We start from the raw sequence: 22,631 nt of genomic DNA on the forward strand, positions 1-22,631 counted from the left end.
TTTCTAGAGACTCACTTACACTTTTACAAAGAAATTCCAGAACATTTTTCATTACCTCCAAAGTTCAGTGTTAGACATTGTTTGTATTGTCTGATTGTCATGATGCTATGAATTATAAAACTTTTCTCCCATTTTACATTTTTTTTCTATTTTGCACATTAACATACATATTGTCGTTCTCCAAAGAAAAACACATAGCTTCAAAATTGGCTACCTTACAGAAGACAGCAAAGACATTCTTTACTTTCAATGTAAGATTTTACTTGAAGAAATGTTATCGTTTGATTCATCATTAAATTTTAACACAATATAAACACCACCTGATTTTCTCAAATTATTATTATATTAAGAAATGAGAAACAACTTGCTTTTTTTTTTTGGACAGTGAGGATATCCTTTCTGACCTGTAGTACTGAGTTGTCCTCTCACACTGGAAGGATGGACACAAATACCTATGAATTGTTTTAGATGTGAAGCAGCTTGATTTTCTCTTTTCCATTAAAGAGGAAAAATAATGTTTATTTGCTGGGGGTAGTTTTGAGGGTCTACCAGATCTCGTACTGTGAAATTCCCATTATCACTGCATCATTTTTAAACGCCAATTTTGGAAACTCCGACATTTCTTTTCTTTTAATTTCCTTTGACTTTCTGCTTCCTTAATCTCCTCAGAACTAACTCCTGAAAAATGATCTACTCAATGTTATTTAATGGCCATTTTCACCAGAATTGAAATAAATGAAAGATTGTCTTTGACTTTTCCACAGTCCTGTATAACTAGTGAGACATTTAGCCTCATAATAAATCCAGAACTTAAGTAAATGAGGCCACTTGTGATGACCCCACACAGCTCTTTCTTTCCAGACAAAACATCTACTCTTTCAGGTCAATAGAAAGCACTGTATATAAACATATAGCCTGCCGTTAAACAGTGTGTCCTGTATTCAGCACTAACCTTCATTCATGCTCACTTCATTGACCTTTGGTCCTAGTTCATCCCAACTCACTATTTACCAACAAACATGCTTATCCAGACCAAATGGCCCCTCATTAAACTCTCCAGCTAAACACCACCAAAACGATGGCCTCCCAGCATTCCAGTCAGGACTACAAGCAGGAAAACGGAAAAGAACAATCCAAGGACAACAAAGATTGTGTATGCTTCCCTCCTCCTACCAAGCGCGTCCCATGGACGCTTTTAGACACATGTGGGAGAGGCTCAGTCAGCAGATGGAGGGATAAATACAGAGGACAATACAATGTTTACTTCTGCCGAGGTAAATTTCAGACTGCATTCTTATCAGCTCATTGACCATCATGACGCCTACCTGTGCAAACGCTATTTAAGTTAACCATTCCAGGGTCATTGTGTAGGACCTAATGATGCTGAGGGATCTCAATGAAGCAAACAAACATTCAGTCCAGTGCTCTTGCAAGAGTGCATCAGGTCAGCCTCTCTTGTATGTTAGTTCTACACTCTTAAAAGTGTTGAAAACTCTTAAAAAAGATTACTAAATGGTTTATTTTTTGGACAAATGGATCTAGAAAAAGAGGATTCATATTTAAGCACAATCATATCATATTTAGAAGATCTTCAAAATCAAAACGTAATCAAAAACAATGATATAATTTCCACTACCCTGCCTATAATTGAGCAAGAATGCTCAGCTGGATCAGAGTTCCCCTGTAAAACCATATGTCACTCAAAAACACTTTACAGTCCTGAAGGAAAATCCTTTTTGATTCCCAATTCACGCTAACACCAAAAGCCTCTGTTAGCTACTGTAGGGAACCAAAGTAGCTCCTCTACAGCAGTGGTCAATAGCCCTCCTCCTGGTGATCTACTTTCTTGCAGAGTTTAATTCCAATCTTCTTCAACTGACCTTACCACTAACACATCTGATCAGCCAATAAGGTGCTTCTTAAGATGTTAGAATGTGATGAGAACTATACTCTACAGGAAGGTAGATTTCCAAGACCACGTCTGATCGCAATTATGCTTAAGAGAACATATGATGAATAGCATCCCTAACAAAATCTGACTATGGTTTCTATGTGTGTACATTTTGAGAACCCGAATCAAATATGCGCTATACCTAGTACTGCTACATCTAACCCAGCCAATGCAAGACTTCTGAAAAAGTTAATTAGCTGGAACATGTATGTCAGAATATTGACTGAACAGGAGGACAGATCTCCAGGGCCAGGGTTGGTGACCACTGCTCTGTGGCATTGCTCTAAAAACACTATGCCTCTTTGTGTTCTTGTATGTTTTTACTCAAATAGAAACCATGAGCAGAACTAGTTGAGGATGTTATTGTTGATGAATATGTTCTCTGAAAAACACCATAAATTGGACCAGACTGACAACATTTGTAAGGATAAATTGACCTTGACTTGGACTGACTGCACTTTTATCTGTTAAAGTCTTATTTAACTGATAAACAAATAAAAAGTCTTTATTTCCTGTAGGAGCCTTTAAAAGTGGCTCACAGGTTCTCTGCAGGGTGATGGTGAAGAAAGAGGAAGCAGAACTGTTCCCATGCACATTAAGTCCATGCTCTGCCCTCATATATGTAGGTTCCCACCAGCAGGTGTCATCATCCCCACTCTGATTTATCTTATGGGCTTTGCAGAAGCCACAAAGTTATGTACCTCCAAAAGTCCAGCCACAGTTCCAGGAACAGGGAGAAACTGATCCATTTCAGCCAGCCAAGACCGCCCAGCACAGATACACTTGCTTCAGTAGGGTCATTTCAGTGTCCGGCCCCTGTCCGTCTCTAAACTCTCTTGGGCACTTCCTGACGCTCTGAGACTCAGTCAACAAACAAATTGAGACCTTAAAGGGGCTTTTGTGGAGCCTGACCTCAGCGCAAACGTAACGACTGGCTCAGCGGCCAAGAGCAGTCTGTGGAATCGCTAGAAGACATTCCTCCAAATAAACTTCTGATTGAGGAGGGAGTTTCTAGGTGATGGTTCAAAAACAGCACTATAATTACATTAGTAAGTAAGAAACAGTGACACTAAATACCAAACCAAGATTTTAATACCCTGAAATAAACTTTCCTATTAGAGGATGGTAGATTTTTTTGAGCATGTGCATCATAGCTCCCACATGTGTGTAAACATTCCAGAGTTTCAACAGCTTTCCAAAATCAACCATTTATTTATTTTACATTTCTTCTCCACTGAGTGTCTATTTATGCTGTGAACGTCCATTAAAAACAGTCTTCTACACTGGAATGAAGACACTAGTCTCTGACCTCAGCCACTTACAAATCTTTTATTATTTTAAATCTACACCGACCAGTCCACCACCTTGTATCTACATTCATTGTCCATTTTATCAGATCCACTGACCATATAGGTGCACTTTGTAGTTCTACAGTTGCAGACTGTAGTCCATTTGTTTCTCTGCATACTTTGTTATCCCGTTCTACAACGGCCTGGAACCCCACACAGCAGGTATTATATGGGTGGTGGGTCCTTCTCAGCACTGCAGTAACACTGATGTGGTGGTGGTGTGTTAGTGTGTGTTGGGCTTGTGCAAGTGGATCAGGCACAGGCAGTGCTGCTGGAGGTTTTAAACACCTTAGTGTCCCTGTTGGACTGAGAACCAAAAACATGCAGCCAACAGCGTCCTGTGGGCAGCGTCCTCCGACCACCGATGAAGGACTAAGGGATGACCAACGCGAACAGTGCAGCAGCAGAAGAGCTATAATCTCTGACTTTACATCTACAAGGTGAACCAACAAAGTAGGAGTGTCTAATAGAGTGGGCAGTGAGCGGACACAACAGTATGTAACAGCAGAATTACAAAGGGCTCCTGTAAGGTTAGTGGAGTTGATAAAATGCACCATGAGTAAAGATGCAAGGAGGTGGACTTTGGGGGTTAGTGTAACTGAAAGTAAGCACTCAGCAGCATTAATGACACTGGCTTGGTCCATGACTGAAATCTTGACTTATTCCATTACAAATGATCAAGAGTATCACGATTTTAGTCAATACGTATCATTAATAAAGTCTGTTTATGTATATAAGTCTTGTTTATGTAGCTAAAACTTTCGACTCACATCTATTATTACTCCAAGAAATAATGAATAACAGCAAAGTAATCAGATGAAAACTTACCTCTAGCTTCACAAGATAACGCCATCATCAGTATCCCGGCGAGAATAAAGACCTTTTCTCTGTCAGGAATCATTCTAATGCAGCTGTGTGGAGGGACAGAAACACAGCACAGAGGAGAGAGATGACCAGCTGCTGCACATCTGCAGGAGTTTCACTCGAGCGGAGTTACAGCTACTTTTCTGTGGAGCGAGACACTGGCCGGACCGAGCGGCTCAACAAGCCGCAAGCCAATCAGAAGAGACCAGAGACTACGAGAGAGCTCCACCTGTTGGTGGAACCTGGAGCTGCAGCTCTTTACTCCACTGAGACGCTGTGTTACTTTCATTTGATGGTGACTGAGACTCCTACATGTGCTCAGATATTACTAATTAAAGAAACAGCCTTATTAAACAACTAATTAAACCATAGTTAGTTAATCACACAAGCTATCGAACCTTTGTTGTTGTTATTACTACTATTAAAGTTATTTGAATCATCACAATTATCTTCATTATCTTCATCGTCATGACTGCCATCATTATTATGTGTATCTTCATCACCACCATCAAAATATATCTTCATCATCATCGTAAGTTATTATAATATATTTTTAGAACTAAATTGTACCATGATCTTCATCATGGTCATCACCATCATCAATGTTATAGATATTTTTAGAGACAAAGACCACCATCATCATCAGTATCATCATCGTCGTCATCATCATCATCACTACCACCACGATCAGTATCTTCATTATCATCATCATCATCAAGCTGATTTATATATTTAAAAATTAAATATAATTTCTATTTTCATCATTAATCATTGTTGGCATCATCTTCATCAACCTCACCAACGTCATCATTGTCAGACTCTATTAGACCTAAATGCACAATCATTATCATCCTCCTCCTCTTTCTCCTCCTCCACCTCCTCATCATTATCTTACTCCTCTTCATCATCATCATCATCATCATCAATATCCTCCTCATCATCATCATCCACATCATCATTGTCATCATTATCTTTTTCCTCTTCTTCCTCCTCCTCCTCATTATCAATATCATCTTCATCATCATCACCTTCATCATCTTCATCATTATCATTGTCTTCATCATGAAGCTTTTAAAATTATTTAGAGATCAATTATATGTGGTTACAATAAATGAGTCACATTCAACCAACAACAATAAAGTACTGAAAAAAGTTATTTTTCAATCTTTGTGGGAAAAAAAAGATTAAACCAATCTTTTAAATATTTTATCTTTAAAAAGGGAGCTTTTAAAAGTTGTGCCACAGCACTCTAAGTTTAATGAATGTGGACTGTCAATAAATCACTGCCCCCTACTGGGCTAAATGACCATACAGCATGGAGAAAAAATCTAATAACTGTTAGATAAGAAAAATAAACATAACACAACTTGAGAGGTATTTTAAAATGAACAAATATCAATGAAAGAATAAAGTCTGTTAAAAAAAAAAACTAAAAAAAAGACCAAATGAATCTGGTGAATGATTTTTAGTTGAAATGGATGCACCTGAAACTCACCTAAACATTCAGTACTGAATTGAATCACTGGATCATTTATTTGTTGGGAAACTCTATTTGCCATTACAGTCACATTTGGAAGTTGAGTCAAGTGAGTAATAATCTCATATAAAATGACTGATGTGTTTTGTCTGGCAGTGAACCTATGAGAGCGCCATCTAAAAGATCTGAAAGCAGCTTTGAAGGCATCAAATGTAGTCTAAAAGAGAAGGTCATGTTCCTCTCTGCCTCAAGATGGAGCTGTAAGTCTGTGAATGGAGGCAGTTCTGTGAAGCCTATGGAGCTGAAAGTACAAAACACATCATTTAGAGCAACTTGTCATGCTGCATTACTGAGCACAGCATTCACAGGGGTTTGCCAATTTTTATATATATATATATATATATATATATATATATATATATATATATATATATATATATATATATATATATATAAAACATTACCACTTTTGGGGGCTCTGCACATTAACTAATGTCTTCACGAATCATAAAAAGAGAACAGAATTAGAGGAGACTAACACCCACTCACATTAATTAAACCAGACGTGAATTCTTCCCAACTGGCTCAGTTTGCATTATTTATACTCTGGATATTTCTGTCATCTCTCATCTGGACTGTCACCGCATGTGGCAGAGAAATCTGGTGTAGCCGCGCCTGCTAATAATGAGGTCTGTGAATGTAACGCTTTCACTGTGCTGTTGTTGTTGCTGTTACAGCTGCTATATTTTTACAGCTCTATCTCTCCACCCTTCCATCACCTCTGAATTTAGCCACACTCTCGATTCCCCCCATCCAAACTCCTCGCTAATCTGCCTGAGTTATGATCGTCTCCGCTTCCCTTTTCTTGGAGCCGCTGCAATGCTAAGTGACTGTGACTCCTCCAGGGAGGCAGAATGAAATTTCTCTTCATGGCGAGGCTCCCGCGGGGGCCAGGGTCTCATCTCTCTCCCTCCCACTCTATCGCCCCCCCCCCCCCTCCCTGTGGGCTCCCAAAGCCATTTGGCGAGGGATGAGAACCCTGTTTGCCCCCGCCTCCGCCCACACGGCCCCCCTCAGGGCACGCCGCTTTGGCCCGGTTCACGTACAGAAGGATGGAGATGTCCTCAGAGCACGCCTACTCTGCCGCTTGATGGTGGGAGGTGATTTAGGAGCATCTCACAGGCGAATGAGCAGCTCCCTCATTCCTTCTGAGCTCCTCTCTTGTTTTTTGCTGTAGCCATTACCCAAAATGTTGCCCTTGAGTTCAAAAGTTGTGAAAGTAAGGATTGCGAGTGTTGCCTTGAAGTTAATTGGGGGGCAGTGCTATCACTTGCTCACCCTTGAACATATGGCTAACGTAACATTGAATTGGCACATAAACAAAGAAGGTTAACATGCTAGCATCCACACTGCTAATTCTACATAGCCAGCATTACATGGCTAATGTTACCTGTTGCTCGCAGCAGTAATACTACATGGTTAGCATTGTTCTCAAGTCTCACGCTTTGAGCGTGTGACACACGCACCTCAGTGAGTTTACACGCTCACACGCCACACATGCTATTTCTCACTCTTGATGAATTCGCCCTGTCTACAAATGAGTCACATCCACTGGTCACAGTGCTTCTGTGCTCAGAGAAGTTACCCAGTTACCACACCCTTTTCAGCCAATCCATCGGTTGCATATTATAAAGTACTCTCGTTGAGTCAATCAGAATATAGATCGCTCTGTTGTTTGGCAGATCTAGTCAAAGAGGGTGGAGTTTCAGCCAGAGTGTCAGGCGCGAAGAACTGTCCGATTCGATACTGACTAACACACGTCGGTGAACAACTGAAGGAGAAATTTGATCAAATCAAACTTGTTCTCTTTTAAGTTGAACACACTTGGAGGGTCAATGGGCCGTTGGCTCGATGGGTGAACTACCCCGCCCCCCCCAAAAAAATCTCACTCCCACCAAACTTAAAAACTTGAGAGCCCTGATGGTTAGGGTTACTTAACTATGAAACTATGAAACTACAAACCACGAAAGTTCACTAGCTAGAGACACTAGCTGGTTATGGCTTGCCAGATTTCAGTCATGTCAAATCCACACAGCCCTTGTTGGCGGGTATGTGTTTTATCACGTTATTTCTGTCTTTTTTATTTTTGCCTGTTTCAAAACAGATTATTATATTATTTATTTAATTTGTTTAGTTTATCTTGGTACGGTAGAAAGGGAGAGTGTGTGAGAGAAAAAGAGACAGATTTGTGTAATGACAACACGAGAATGACACTCTATTGATTTCATTCAATGGAATACATCTAGATTGATACATTTTAACATCTTGTCACTGGACAATGGAGCTCTAAACCAGACTGTCCAGTCCAAAATCATGCTTAGCTTGTGTTTCTAATGTTACTCATTAGAACTGCACAAACAAAGAAGGTTCACCAGCTAGCTTTCACACTGGTAATGCTACATGGGCTAACAATACATAGCTAGCAACACCTACTTTTGTATTATGGAAACAACAACAAAAAAAAGACTAACTACACAAACCAAGAAAGAACCCACATTGGTAACATATCTTTGCTGTCCAGAAAGAAAAAAAAAAAACCCAAAAAAACATGCATCTCCATTTCTAAATCATTTGAACACTATCCTTTACATTGCGTGAAAAACTAACGATGAATGGACCGATATATCTTTTGAAGAATCAAAATGATTCTTTTTTGTTAACTCATATTAAAAGTTAAGAATGTTTTTGTCTCCTGTAAAGTTACTATTTCAGAGATACAGGTTTTTATTTGCACAGCAACAATATTTTGTGTTTTGGTGCTGCTGAGCTCTTCACACAAACAAAAGACGTTCACTATAGCTATAAGCCACACTGGTAACCCTACGAGCATTACATGGCCAACAGAGCATCCTTGACACACACACACACAAGCCGGAATATTCCCCTGCTGATAGTTTCTCTAAAGTTGTATAGGATTAAGCTGACAGCAATAGATAAGTAGATCGATCCCATGCAGTACACAAGGTTGCAAAGATACTCTCCTTCAAAAGAATAATCTTTTTTGGCTGACAACATCTACAACTGAAACTTTATTGCGGTGCAGCGTGCCACGAAGAGCTGAAAAAACACAGGGGTCAGAAAAAGTTCTTTACGTCGGCCATAACAAAATCATATCCGCTAGTCAGAAGGAACCATAAGACCTCAGCGTGGGATTATAGACCTTTCCAAACTGTCACAGCCTCAGCGGATCTAAACCAGGTTGGCGGCATGATCACCTAGCTATATCTTTTCTAAAGCAGCACTGTGTTCAGAGCAGATAAACACAGAGCAGCAGGGCTCTAGAGGAGGGCCTGGATAGGGCCAGTTTTCACTGACATGGAAAGAGAAATAGAAGAGCAGGGAGAGAGGGGAGAGGAGATGGTAGAAAGACCACGAGCATGATAGAGCAGGAAGAGTTTTTCAGAGACAGGGGCCTTTTAGGAAACCGCCAGGCCAGTGACTTCCCCAGTAAACCATTTTTAGACCCATACCTCAAAAGAAGTGACCTGTCCATGCTGCAACCCCAAATGATGTATTCACTATCACTAAGTTAGAGCACTGATAAATACAATGTATTTGTTAATATTCCCACATGTAGAGTGTGGTATTCATTTTGCATATATGTCAGTGTTCACACTACTAAGAAAAAGTTTTTTACGGTAACTTTACAAGAACCATTTTGTCTGCTCTTGTACGGTAAGTCTTATAAACTTTTTGGGGTGCCACGTCTAGGCTGGGGATTGCTGGTTCATGCTCGTCTGGTGCTGGCTTAGCTGGTCTCCCACCATGGTCATACTGGCTGACCAGCACACCAGTATGCAAAACACAACATATTGCTGCTGTCAGAAGCAAAACTTGTATCTCCAAAATGATACTTTTACAGGAGAAGGAAAAAAGTCAGTGGAAGGCAATGGAATTAGACTTCTTTTCAAATCATCTTGACCATTTCATTTGGTCCATTCATTAGAAAAATATGCACAATGTAAAGAGCAACAGGCCAAACACTGAAAAACACCAAAAATGGAGATGGAGGCAGCAGTTCTGGCAGCAGTGATATGCTAGTATTACTGGTGACCAGATGCACTGATACATGCTTCTTTTTCCTTTTTATTGGCTGTTTTTAGCCCAAGGTATAATGAAGTGGTGACTTGGCATACATTAGCTTTTTAATGCACTGGATCTGAAAACTTTAAAGTGTTAAAAATAACTTTAAGAAAAAATGTGAAAAGCCAACCGTGACCAGTGATATTTGTTTATATTGTCATGAATAACATGAATCACTCTATTATTGTGAGTGACAGTACATATGATGGCAGAAATGGTATACTTAGCTGATGTAGTAAAATAGTTACATTATCCTATGTTAATTATAACTGAGGCAGTATTAACATACTGATTGAAATTCTGAGTTGGCAGCTCTTGTGGTTGTTAGCATTAGGCTAATTTGTCTGGCTAATGTACTAGCAAAACATTAACAGCACAAATAAATCAAGCTTGTTTTAAACCAGAAGCACCCAGCACAACTGACAAAGTGGAAAAGTTCCATGAAGTAATATGAGTTAAAATACAATAAATACTCATAAACTTGTTTGAACATGAAATTAAATTCGAGTAGGTATCACAACATAACAGGCAGACACCTGACAGCTAAAGATTGGAGGTAGGCGAAGACTCAGTAGTCTTTATGAGTTTGAATCCAATTGCAAGTGAGCTTAGCTGCTAGCCACCCAAGCTAAAACATCAGCTGACTCTCTGCCCTTCTGCTCGTCCAGCTTGAGCATCTCTAGTCCCCAAAAATAGCCCAAAACCTTGATGTGCATAACTAAATTAGCCTGCATTTTCCAGGTTTCACACTTGGTGAGGTGAATGGAGGGATGTGTTCCAGTCTGCGACACAAACTTCAGCCTTTCTGGGTTTGGTTTGGTTTCCAATAGCTGTTCATGTAGAACTATAAACCAGTCTAATGTTTCAACCAAGAAGTGGATCTAAAATGTTTTATTGAAATCTAAGTTGTGCAGTAAGTAAGAAAGTGTTATCTTATGTTTAAACTGGCTGCTAACTGAATGCTGGCAGAATTTGGTGTCAGCCTGGACTTGTTTGTAGTTAAAATACCAACCTTATGTGTCAATGGTTGTGATTGAGTATGCCTAAAAACCTAAGCCAAACCTAAGTTTTGTTTTGGGTTGTGTTGTGGCTATAGATCAGTGTGGTTTCCTTTGTAGAATCTTATAGTATTCATTCAGTGCAGGTAATCTAAACAAAGCTGGGGTTTATATAAATTGGTGAGGCAATTTCAGTGCATGGTCATTATTAACAGTCGCAGTGCTGTCCCGAGGTTGCCTTGTGTTCATGACTTGTGTGATTTTTTAAAAGAATAGTGCAGATTGACTCTGTGCTGTTGAAACAACGTAATATAAAACTCCAATCACAGTAATTTGATCACTATAAATATATCTGGGCAACCCACAGTGGGTGAAAAGCTTGTCCGATAGAGATTTGTCCAATATAACAACAACATTCTGCATTCAAAGCACTGCATGTGCATCATGTGACACTTCATTTTCAGGTGTACATCCATTTATGTGACCTTTCAAAACTGATCTTTCACAGTTATGGTTCGTCACTGAAGCAAAGTCATTGAGACAGAGCTCACTATGGCCTTATCTCCTCTCATGCTGTCCTCACTAATTCTGTGCAAAGAGGGAGAAAAATCAGAGTAAATGTGTGGTCTTTGAGAAAGTTCTGGGCTCTATGATCATAATTCGTGTGTGAGAGCATGAGCAGAAGGCTGGCTTGCAGGGCTGTGAGTGTGAATCTGCCGGTGATGACATGCCAGAATGAGTGCTAATTGAGAAGAGGTGCTAAAAATGGCCAACCATCACATCTTTAGCCTGTGGTAAATTCTAAAGAAGAGGAGTTGGGGCCAGTTGAACATGGCCGCAGTGCAGAGGCCAGGCATTAAGGACAGAAACATACACCACGCAAGGATGCAAAAGCACAATCATTTTCAAGTCGTTATGTACTAAAATGTACCTCCTGAAAATTTGTAACCAACATGGACATTAATGCACACTAATTACTCAGAGGCAGATTTTAATGAGATAAAGGCAACCCAGGTACGACAACCCACAGTGATGAAGTTCCTAAGATTCATGATTATGATGAGAATTCTCAAGAGTGGAGGGCAAGATAATGCACCATCTCACCTGCATCCACGCTTGAAGTCCGCATCACCAGGATAGCTAGTTACTGATGTCTATGTCGTACCACGGCTACCGATGCAGATAAACTGGTGATTACTGGACACACAAATCCGATCTGATCACTTGCAGATAATAGAGCAGACAGTTGCCTCAAAAGACCTGATTTTAGAAACCTTTTACCAGTATTGTGGATGTGCTGTGTTGGCCTAAACAGCATGCAGAGCCCATGTCATTGCTTTAAGTGACATGGTTCCACTCGCTGGATTCTGTTGAAGTAAAGCAAAAGTGTGTCAAAAATAGATGACAGCCCTCAGTGAGTCAGCGGCCTTGTGGTTAACTCGTCTGGCCTGTGTTGAAGGTGTTCAGGTGTTCCTCAGGAGAGCGGTTGCTGTTGGTTTTCTGCCAACATCAAAACACAGTAGGACGCAGAGGAGAAGAAAAGGAATTACACACTTATAATCTACAGCAATCCACACACAACAAAGCTGGTGCCAGAGCGAGCGATAGGACACTGACTGTCCATCAGCGTGTGTGTAACACACTCCTTTCAGATGTTCTGAGCTCTGTTCAGTTTCACAGGTGAAGCTCTGTGTCTCGCTCAGAAAGAAAAAGCTCGGTGTGAAAAAGTGATAGTGCACCTTTAGAGAGCTACGCAGGGTTCCTCTCCAAGTACTTTGGTGTGTGTATTTTGGGCCGGCCCCCTTTAGCTGCTCTGCCTCTGTCCCGGCTGGCTGCCGTTTCTTCTGCTGATGCTGAAAGCCGCTACCTGCCAAGAGCCCCACTTCAGCCTTTCAACTTCTGAGCAATTTAGTTCCCTCAGATTTTCTGTCAAATGTGAGATCAGACAGCAACATTCAAACACTGTCCTTGACCCTGCTTTCTCTTCGTTCTGTACTTATCTGCTTCTCTCTATCTCTCTCTTTCTCTTATTTATTTCTACTTGTCTCTCTATCTTGTCTCTCTGTCTTTCTGTTTCTGTCTATTTATCTCTCACTTTAATTATTTCTTTTTCTTTTTTGGTCTTCTTTTCTCTGTTTTCTTTCTTCTGGTTGTCATGTATCAAGTTCAGTGCAGTAATAAGTTTAAAAGAGAGTATTTATTTATTTAATTTATGATGGTCTCTCTCAAAAATGTATGCATCTCTTCTGAAAGTTTCTCATTTATGTTCCTCCAAACAGAGTAAACTGGTTGCAGGAGGGGGTTGGGGTGTGCCTGGACCTTGGCCGAAATTCCGTATAATTTTGTGGAGTTGTGAATTTTTGGTGGCTATTTTGTTAGAGGACTGGCAGCCAAACCAGTCTGAGCCAAATCAATCGGTGTAGCTTATTTAATATATTTTAAACAGATAAAACAGTATATGAAAATGCATCTTGATCTCACAATTGACAATCATATCAAACCTGACAACATGTGTATTCAGATATATAGACATACACCATATTGACAAAAGTATTCGGGTGTCTCCCTTCACACGTAGATGAACTTGAGTGACATCCCATTAGTAATCCATAGGATTTAATATGATGTTGGCCCACTCTTTACAGCTATAACAGCTTCAAATCTTCTGGTAAAGCTTTCCACAAGGTTTAAGAGTGTGTTTTTGGGACTTTTTGACCATTCTTCCAGAAGTGCATTTGTGAGGTCAGTCACTGATGTTGGACGAGAAGGCCTGGCTCACAGTGTCCACTTCATCCCAAAGGTATTCTATTGGGTTGAGGTCAGGACTCAGCCAAGTTCTTCCACACCAAACTCATTCATCCATGTCTTTATGGACCTTTCTTTATGCACTGGCACACAGTCATGTTGGAACAGGAAGGGGCCATCCCCAAACTGTTCTCACAAAGTTGGGAGCATGAAATTGTCCAAAATCTCTTGGTCTGCTTAAGCATTAAGAGTTCCTTTCACTGGAACTAAGGGGCCGAGGCCACCTCCTGATAAACAACCCCATACCATAATCACCCCTCCACCAAATTTTACACAATGCAGTCAGACAAGTACCGTTCTCCTGGCAATCGCCAAACCCAGACTCACCTATTGGATTGCCAGATGGAGAAGTATGATTTGTCACTCCAGATGACATGTCTAAACTGCTCTAGAGTCCAGTGGCGGCTTTACACCACTGTATTCGACATTTGCATTGTGCTTGGTGATGTAAGGATTGGATGCAGCTGTTCGGCCATGGAAACCCATTCAATGCAACAGCTCGGCCATGGAAACCCTATCCATGAAGCTCTCTACACACTGCCCTTGGGCTATTCTGAAAGCCTCTGCGCACTATGCATCTCAGCATCCGCTGACTCCGCTTTGTCAATTTACGCGGCCGACCACTTAATGGCTGAGTTGCTGTCGTTTCCAATTGCTTCCACTTTGTTATAATACCACTGAGAGTTGACTGTGGAATATTTAGTAGTGAGGAAATTTCACGACTGTACAGATGGCATCCTATCATGATACATGGCGCTTGGTTTTGTACACCTGTGGTCATGGAAGTGATTGGAACACCTAAATTCAATGATTTGGATGGGTGACTGAACACTTTTATAGTGCAATATAGTGTAAGTATCCAGACACCCCTTACAATTAGTTAATCACTTTGTCCAATTTAGTCACATTAATGTGCCCCACTGTCCAGTTGTTCACACTGTCATGATTGGCCCCTCCCAGTCCTGTCCATGTGTTTTCTCTAGTCTCTTGCTGGTCTTTCTTTGTGTTGTTTGAAGTGTTTGAATTGTTGATTTGTTTGGTCTTTGTATGGTATTGTATTGTTTGGTGTAATATCTTCTAGCCTTATTTGTCCTAGTCTCTGTTTTTTGTGTTTAGCCTGTTTTCTTTGTTGCCATGTCTGTCCCTCCATCTATCTTTGTTGGCTCTCTGACCCTGGACCGTTCTGACCCTGACTATGGATTTGCCCTTAATAAATCTCGCTTCTCTCAGCGTGTGCATCTACCTCATCTTCGCTCCCCAATGTTACACACACAGAGTTTGTATAATCTTCATAGAAAAGCAGTGATCATTGGCAGCAGGATCTGGAGCAGCTGGACATTATCCTAAGATTTCCATGCCCAGAGCCAAGCATGAGCTAGAAGGGCATGAAGCCCCCGTAGCAATGGGCTGTGGAGCAGTGGAACTGCACTCTCTTGAGTGTTGGAGCTTCATCCAGTACCTTTGGGCTGAATTTTGGAGTGATCTAGAACTGACCATCCAACATCAGTACTTGACCTCACTAATGCTCAATCAAATCCTCATAGCAATGTTCCAACTTCTAGTGTAAAGCCTTCCAGAGTAGTGGACTTTAATGCAGCACAAACTCACTATTAACACCTTTATCTCGGAAGAAAGGTTGGAAGAGCAAGTGCTCAGAAACTTTAGACCATATGTTGTTTACTACCTGCCCTTTCACTTTATCAGATGAAGTCAATGTCCATGTGGTGGTATTTGGATATTTGTGCATTCGTTTTAATTAGACTATCAGCTTGTTGACAGTAGCTCCTGCTGAATCTGTATGAGGCTCTAACCTTGTCCAGCTCTGCTAGACCTGTAAGCATGCGTATGATATTGCTGACACGGCAGAAAAGCAGGCCTCATTTCCAGGCTTTGGCCATGAGCAAGAGATACTGGTGATCAGTTAAAACTTCCACACAGCAGAACCTCTACCAGCATATACACTCACCATGCTCCAGTAAAGTCAATTGCTGCAAGCTAACAAGGTCACAACAGTGTGCTGTTCACATATGTCTAACTCAGCCACCTGAGTTGTGGCTCAAAGGGTGAGTTATTGTTTTCTCTGCTGCTGAGGTGGGGGCCTGTGCTGGTGGGTGACCATGTTAACACTAAGATTTAACAATTCTGTGTTTGTTAATGTGGTCAGTATCTTTTAATTAGAAAACACTTCTTAAATAATATATATTAAAATGTCTAAGTCAGTTGGGTTTTTAGGTTTGACAAATTCAAAAGGTTAAATAAATTAGAATTCACGAGTTGCACAAACATGCATTTCTATTAATCTAACACAGAAATGTGGGTTATTCTAACATGCAGAGTTTAGTATCTTGAGTGCATTGAACTTAAACTTGTTGGTTTGTTCACCAATGCTTAATATATGTTTTAAGGGTAACTGGTTACCTAATTTTTTTTAAGCTATGTGAACTTATTTCAGCTTACAGTGCAAACTTTATGCCCAAGATTAGTTGTGCTTCACTTATTAGCATCAGATCCAAAAACAGGCCAATTAACACAACTTTCATGCTAGATGAAGATATTATGACAGACTGTTTATGCAGAAAGAAGCACTCTGATTTAATTGGTCTGCTTGGATCATTAGATTTCGGGCATAATAATGCTGTTTGTGATGTAAATTAAAAATAATAATCTTTGGCTGTGAAGGATAGGACCGTTAGAGAAAAAGAAAAAAATTTAAAAGAGGGAGAGGGTGTCTCGTGAGTATGCATGTGCTCTAGTGTATTCAATCAGTCAGCGCTGGACAATGTTACGAGAGAGAGAGAGAGAGAGAGAGAGAGAGAGAGAGAGAGATAGAGAGAGACTAGCTGGAGATTCTGCGTATAGTAAGCTAATTGTGTAGCAAACAAACCAAACAGAACTGACCGAAGAGCTGCAGCTGATAAGATTAGAATTAAAGTGGCCGGTTGGTGGCACTGTTGCTCTTTATTCAGGCGGAGGATGTAGAAAACAGGCCAATTCTCTCTCATGCACACACAGACACACACACATGGTGGCATGCACCCAAATGTGTATTCATGCCTTCACACACACACATCAGTGGACATTTCACTGCAGATTTTCAGGTAAAACATCAGCTTCAACACAGCCGCACAAATAGCCGCACCTCACAGAGCTCTGAATGGAAGTGCAACTCCTACACTTCTCCGTTTCTCTATCCGTCTTTCTTATTCATCTCTTTCTCTCTCTTGTTCTCTTTCTCTTTCTTTTTTATTTTCTCTCTGTTATTTTTTCTCTCTCTCTTTCTTATTCTCTCTTTCCAATTCTGTCTCTATCTATCTATCTATCTATCTATCTATCTATCTATCTATCTATCTATCTATCTATCTATATGTCAGCCTGTCTATTTATCATGTGAGAAAGAAATAAGAAACAAAAGGAACAAAAGGCTGACTGTGTAAACAGTCAATATGTCAGTGTTTGTAATTGGTTGAATATTTATTGGGTCTCTGAGCTCTGCACATCTACAGATGTAGTGTGTTAAAATCAATTAGAAGGGACACAAAAAGGTGAGGAACTGACAGCCCTGACACAGAAAAGGGGAGAATTAAACGTTAAGAAAGAACTGTAATTAGGTTAGAATCCTTTACTCTCCCAGAGTCAACTTCACAGCAGGATTCAGCTTAAGTCTATAGCACTCATACAGTCTCTCTCTCTCTCTCTCTCTCTCTCTCTCTCTCTCTCTCTGAGCTGTGTTCTGTTAAACAGTCCCCTGGCCGTGTAATGCTGTGTTTTGTTTACCAGCGTGTGTGTGTGTGTGTGTGTATATGTGTGTGTGTGTGTGTGTGATTGTGTGGTGTATGAAACAGCCAACAGGAAAGGAATCAGTGAAGTGTTTGTGTGCGTGTGTGTGTGTGTGATTGTGTGGTGTATGAAACAGCCAACAGGAAAGGAATCAATGAAGTGTTTGTGTGTGTGTGTGTGTGTGTGTGTGTGTGTGTGTGTGTGTGTGTGTGTGTGTGTGTGTGTGTGTGTGTGTGTGTGTGTGTAGGTACAGCGGTACCATGCATCAGTGCGTGTGTGAAACCCCAGGGAGTAAATTATCAGCAATGACACTGTCTCCCATCTCTCTCTCTCTTTCTTGCTGTCTCTGTTTCTCACTCACTTCACTGCAGAGGCCTTACACAATGCTATGCTCTCTGATTCTCTCACTTTAGCCCCCAAACAAAGTTGTCATAACTATGCAATAAGAAGGTAATAGTATTGTTACTGGATATCTATTATGACATGGACACTGTCCAGCCAAGGTTTGGGAACACCTTATTAGTAAAAGGAGCAGCACAACAGAGCTATGTCTGCAGATGTAGCAAAAAAGTTGGTGTGTGTTTTACAGTCTTACAGTCCAGTGTCTTCTCTACAAAACCCTTAAATTGTGGTACTAATTCAAGCTTTTTCTGTTCCACCATAAATGGTGCAGGAATTACATTGTGGCACCTCATTTAAAGTAGAAAAGGAAATTTTAGGTGGCTAGCTACTGATACATTAGCATACTACTAGTGATTTTAATGTTTGTTATAAAAAGCACCATATTTTTCATATTCATATTTTGAAGTGACATTAAAGTAACACAATGCAAAGTTTTTTGTATTTTTTAACTGAGAAATTCTCACATTTGTGGGTTTCTTTGGAGGGCTATGTAGCCCTAACACTTCACCCTCTATCTCAACAAGAATCCGGGCACCCTACCCTACGAGAAGACAAAAATCAGAGAGGTAGGGCTGAGTGGTAGGGGCGAGGGGTAAATGGGATTGGGCCTTGGTGTTTGAGGGCCAGTAACTCCAGATCCCCAGGGACTTTAGTGGAATTGGAAAGAGTTTTGAGCACTACACACTGTGCTCGCCTAAAGTTTGACATCACACATTCTGTCACGGATTAACTTACCTCCCAGTAAGTTGGCAAAGGAAAATCAAAGAAAACACCCCATCAACTGGAATTTCTACTCAGAGAGTCAGGAAGGTGTTTTCATCTCAGTTCAGCATTATGCATATAAACATGGCTGCTCTCACATCAACAGTGCTGGAGTCCTAACTGCTGTACTGGTAAATGAAATTTTATTAGCTGTTGCTTTAAACTAAATACACAGTAGTTTTATAGTGCAATCTGTAGCACTGACATAAAGTTTACTGTTTTGAGAAAGTATTCACTGAACGTTAAAGTTATCACTCATGTCATGAACATTAAATGGGTACCTTTTTGCTAACAATACTTGCTTTCATTATGTTTTTCCCCAGTTGGTAACTTGAACATGCAGATGTTTGTTTTAAGGGTTTAAGGTTTTGTTTTCAGTCCATCATCCAGTTCCAGGAGGATTGAGTTTTTCTCCCCTACGATCAGCCAAAAATGACTTTTGATGTTACTTATTACTTTTCTATCTTGTGTCAAAAATTTCACTTACAGCAGTAATATTGGCTTTGTGTATTTTCAGTAGATATGTGGTTTCTTAAAAAAGGGGTTCTTTGAAGTGTGGGCGTGAGCTGTGCTACTCCGCTTATAAGCCCATCTATGCCCAGACTATGCCACCCTCAATTAAGGGATGAGAGCAACCTACAAGTTAAAAATCATATAAAGATGGACTGTTATACACTAATACCAATTACTATTTTCCCCATGAGGTCTGTTTAAATAAATGTACATCAGATGGCAGATATACAATAAAACAACACTTTATTAAACAATTTAATAAAAAAAGAAACTAATAAAAACTGCAATCAGGTTCCATCATTGAAGCCTTAAACATACTTATATGGCTAATACAACCTTCAATAATTCCCAAGCAAGGATTAAAGGGTTTAAAGCAAAGCACTCCTCCTCAAGTGGCATAAACACATACACACACACACACACATACACACACACACAAACAAAATAAACAAGCAATAAATAAACCACAACAAAATAAACAATCAAATCCTCAATCCCTCAAGACTCACTCGATATACCAAAGGGTTCTAATTGTATCAACAAGAGAAAGGGTAGGTTTCAGTGTGGAAGACTTTATAATTTTATAATTTTAATTAAAAAAACAAAGTTAACAAATTACAAAGCTATTATTCAAATCCCAACAGTATTAGCAGGCCCAAAATAAACAAAACAAAAGAAATTACAATACAACATGAAAATACAAATTCCAAAACTATAAAGCAATTGGTCAAGTAGAATAAAGCAAAGCAAAAAAATGAACGCAAACAGTGGCTAGTGATTAGCTACATACACGCTACTGTGTAGTTTAACTGCCCCTGTAACAGCAGCAGCTATTTACCATCTGGATACCCCCCCAGCATTCCGGGAGCACAATGAACCATCATAGAGATTTTATTAAATTCTGGTTGGGGTCATCTGAGAACAGGTTTCAGGTATTTACACTGGAAACAGCACTGGTCATCCGAGGCCTTTAGTGGCCTCCCCCTCACTCAAACCCAAGCTTCAACCACCTTGACAGCAGAAGGCAACTTTAACCTTTGAGACAGAATATTATTTCCTTTTACCTGCAGGCACACCAGTCTCACAGGACAGTGGAACACGGTTTTCCCATGCACGCACACGCCACAAGCTACAAACTCAAGTGAGCCACAGGTGAGCTTAATAAAGAAGCAGTGAAAGGTTGTTAGTTTGTAAGAGCTACAATGCCGCTGGCTCCTACTGTCCTTCAGTTGGCTGCAGTGCTGCTGGGTCTCTCTCTCACACACACACACACACACACACACACACATTTTCTAAGCCGCTCCTCCCTCGGGGGGGATGCTGGAGCCTATCCCAGCGGTCATTGGGTGGAAGGCAGGATACACCCTGGACAGGCCGCCAGTCCATCGCAGGGCTGCCGGGTCTTACTGCCATTGTATTAGCTATGACTGCTGGGTCCTAGTGCTCCAATTTATGGTCTCCCAGTCCACTTAGCTCCAAGAACCAAGGACCATTTGAATTAATCCAATGAGACCACCCTTTCATATATTTAACTTCTTGACAAAATGGTCAAAATATGTAAACAGAATTTACATTTGTCAAGAAAAAAAGCAATTAAATATAATCTTTTTTCAGCACTGGGTATCTCCAAGCTTTGCTTCTATTACAGCTTTCACTCTTTTCAGGAGACTCACTTTCAGTTTCTCAAAGAAATCTGCAGACACACCTCCAAAGTCAAACACATTTTGTGAGGCTGAGGTCTGGACTCTGGGGTGGTCAGCTTCTTTGTTTGATGTGTCTGTCTTTTCTCAGTGAGGCTTCTTGACAGCTACATATCCTTTCAGACCCATAGCGCTGAGTTGTCATAGATTTTGGGTACCTCTTGAGATGCCATGGGTATTTGAGCTGAAAAATTACCTGCTACTGTATCTTTCTATCTGTTGCACATGATAAAGTCTTGCTGTGCTCACATCAGTGAAGGGTGGGATCCAAAATGCAGCAGCACAGCTTGTGTTCAGTCTTGTGAAATACCTTGTCACTCCTATGTGGTGCTCCATTCCACTGGTTTCCTAAAGCTGCCCCATTAGATTTAAAACGCTGATGCTTATATATTAGGCTAGAAATGGACCAACCTCCTACATGATGGTCAAATTTCCAGCTGTACCTCAAGAGATAATGTTATTCCTCCTAATAAACAGATACACATTCAGCTCTGTCTTCTCATCACTCACCACCATCACTGCAATGCTTCATCATCAACATTAACACACGAGGGTAATAAGAGGGATGATGGAGATTGAGAAAATCTCTGCATTGTCTGAGATTTTTAAAACGTAGAGTTAAAGAAAGAAAAACATCTCACAGTGAAAGCAGCATTTTACAGTATCAATCAATGTAGCATCATTATGCTAGTAGTGAACTATGCTGCCTGACACAGCTGCCTAAAAAGAAGTTAGAACACTGTTGGGGTTTATCCTAAAGTTAGGACAGTAAAGTTTAGGAGATTTAATCTAGATAGGATATTTGTACTGTTTTCTTATAATATATGCCATTACCTATTATAATAATAAGTAATGGCAAGATTATGAAGTTAGGAAGTCATTCTGTAATAGCTACTGCAAGTGTCCATACTGAAGTCATCATGGATACTGATCCATGATGGAAAAGATCAGATTTCAGAGTTAAGAAGTTTCAGATCATTAAGTGCATGTAAACGGAATCAGTGATATTGTGTTAAATCAGATTTGACTGTGTACAATTTTGATGAATAAAGGGCCATTGGGGATTTTATAATGGCTTTAAATAATTTTGGAAATTAAATTATAATTAAATTATAAATTAAATAAATATAAATTATAATTAAAAATGGAATTATCCTGTTAAAATGCAGAAGAGCTAATGATAGAAATTTACTTCAACAAAAGTTCATTTAGAGGGAACTAAATGTGAAAACACCTTTACTGTGACAACTTGAGAAGTTCAATGAAACTTTACTGTGAGAACTGTGAGCTGTTCAATGAAACAATAGGATTTGCGTATGGTTTCAAACTGTTTGCGTCTACAGAGGGCAGTTATGAATTTTGAATTGATTCTACAATCATGATCTATACTGTGATTGTGCCCATCTGTAATTCTGCTATTTTCATTCATTTGTCTGCCTGGTCTGTAATCAGTAGATCATACACTGATGGCCATATGCTGTGCTGAGTGCACTTACTGCCTAATTCCCACCCTGGAGTACAACGACGCTGATGATGAATCAACTTACTTGGGAGCGATAACAAATTTGTCTGCATTATTCTCTTTATAGAGTGCTTAATAAACGACTCTCACTGTGTTTAGAAAAACCACAATAAATCTACAGCACTTCGCTTTATTTCAGTGTTCAGTATTTGATAGCATGGAATGTACTACAGTGATACAAGGTGCCTTTTTGGAAGTTGTGATTTTGCGTTAAGTGTCATAAGCTGCAGGTGAAAATAAAACATTCAATAAAGCAACATATTCGTTGACTTTAATATCGCACAAAGACCTTTTGCATAAGGTTAGTGATTCTTAATATCTCTTATGGAAACAGCTTTAGTGGATGAACTGTTCTGGTGTTGAAATGT

At 40.0% G+C, this 22,631-nt stretch overlaps 1 protein-coding gene across 1 annotated transcript in view; it reads right to left on the reverse strand.

Annotated features, from left to right (window-relative positions):
- The window catches only part of fgfrl1b (fibroblast growth factor receptor like 1b), a 48,993-nt gene extending 44,716 nt beyond the window's left edge, over window positions 1–4,277 (reverse strand). Inside the window, exon 1 of the mRNA XM_017703709.2 lies at window positions 4,129–4,277. Coding sequence (XP_017559198.1) covers window positions 4,129–4,201 — 73 coding nt within the window. The 5' untranslated portion in view covers window positions 4,202–4,277. The remainder of the gene's footprint in view (window positions 1–4,128) is intronic.
- Window positions 4,278–22,631: the final 18,354 nt, after the last annotated feature.

This window comes from Pygocentrus nattereri, chromosome 8, assembly GCF_015220715.1.
Source record: "Pygocentrus nattereri isolate fPygNat1 chromosome 8, fPygNat1.pri, whole genome shotgun sequence".
Lineage (NCBI taxonomy): Eukaryota > Metazoa > Chordata > Actinopteri > Characiformes > Serrasalmidae > Pygocentrus > Pygocentrus nattereri.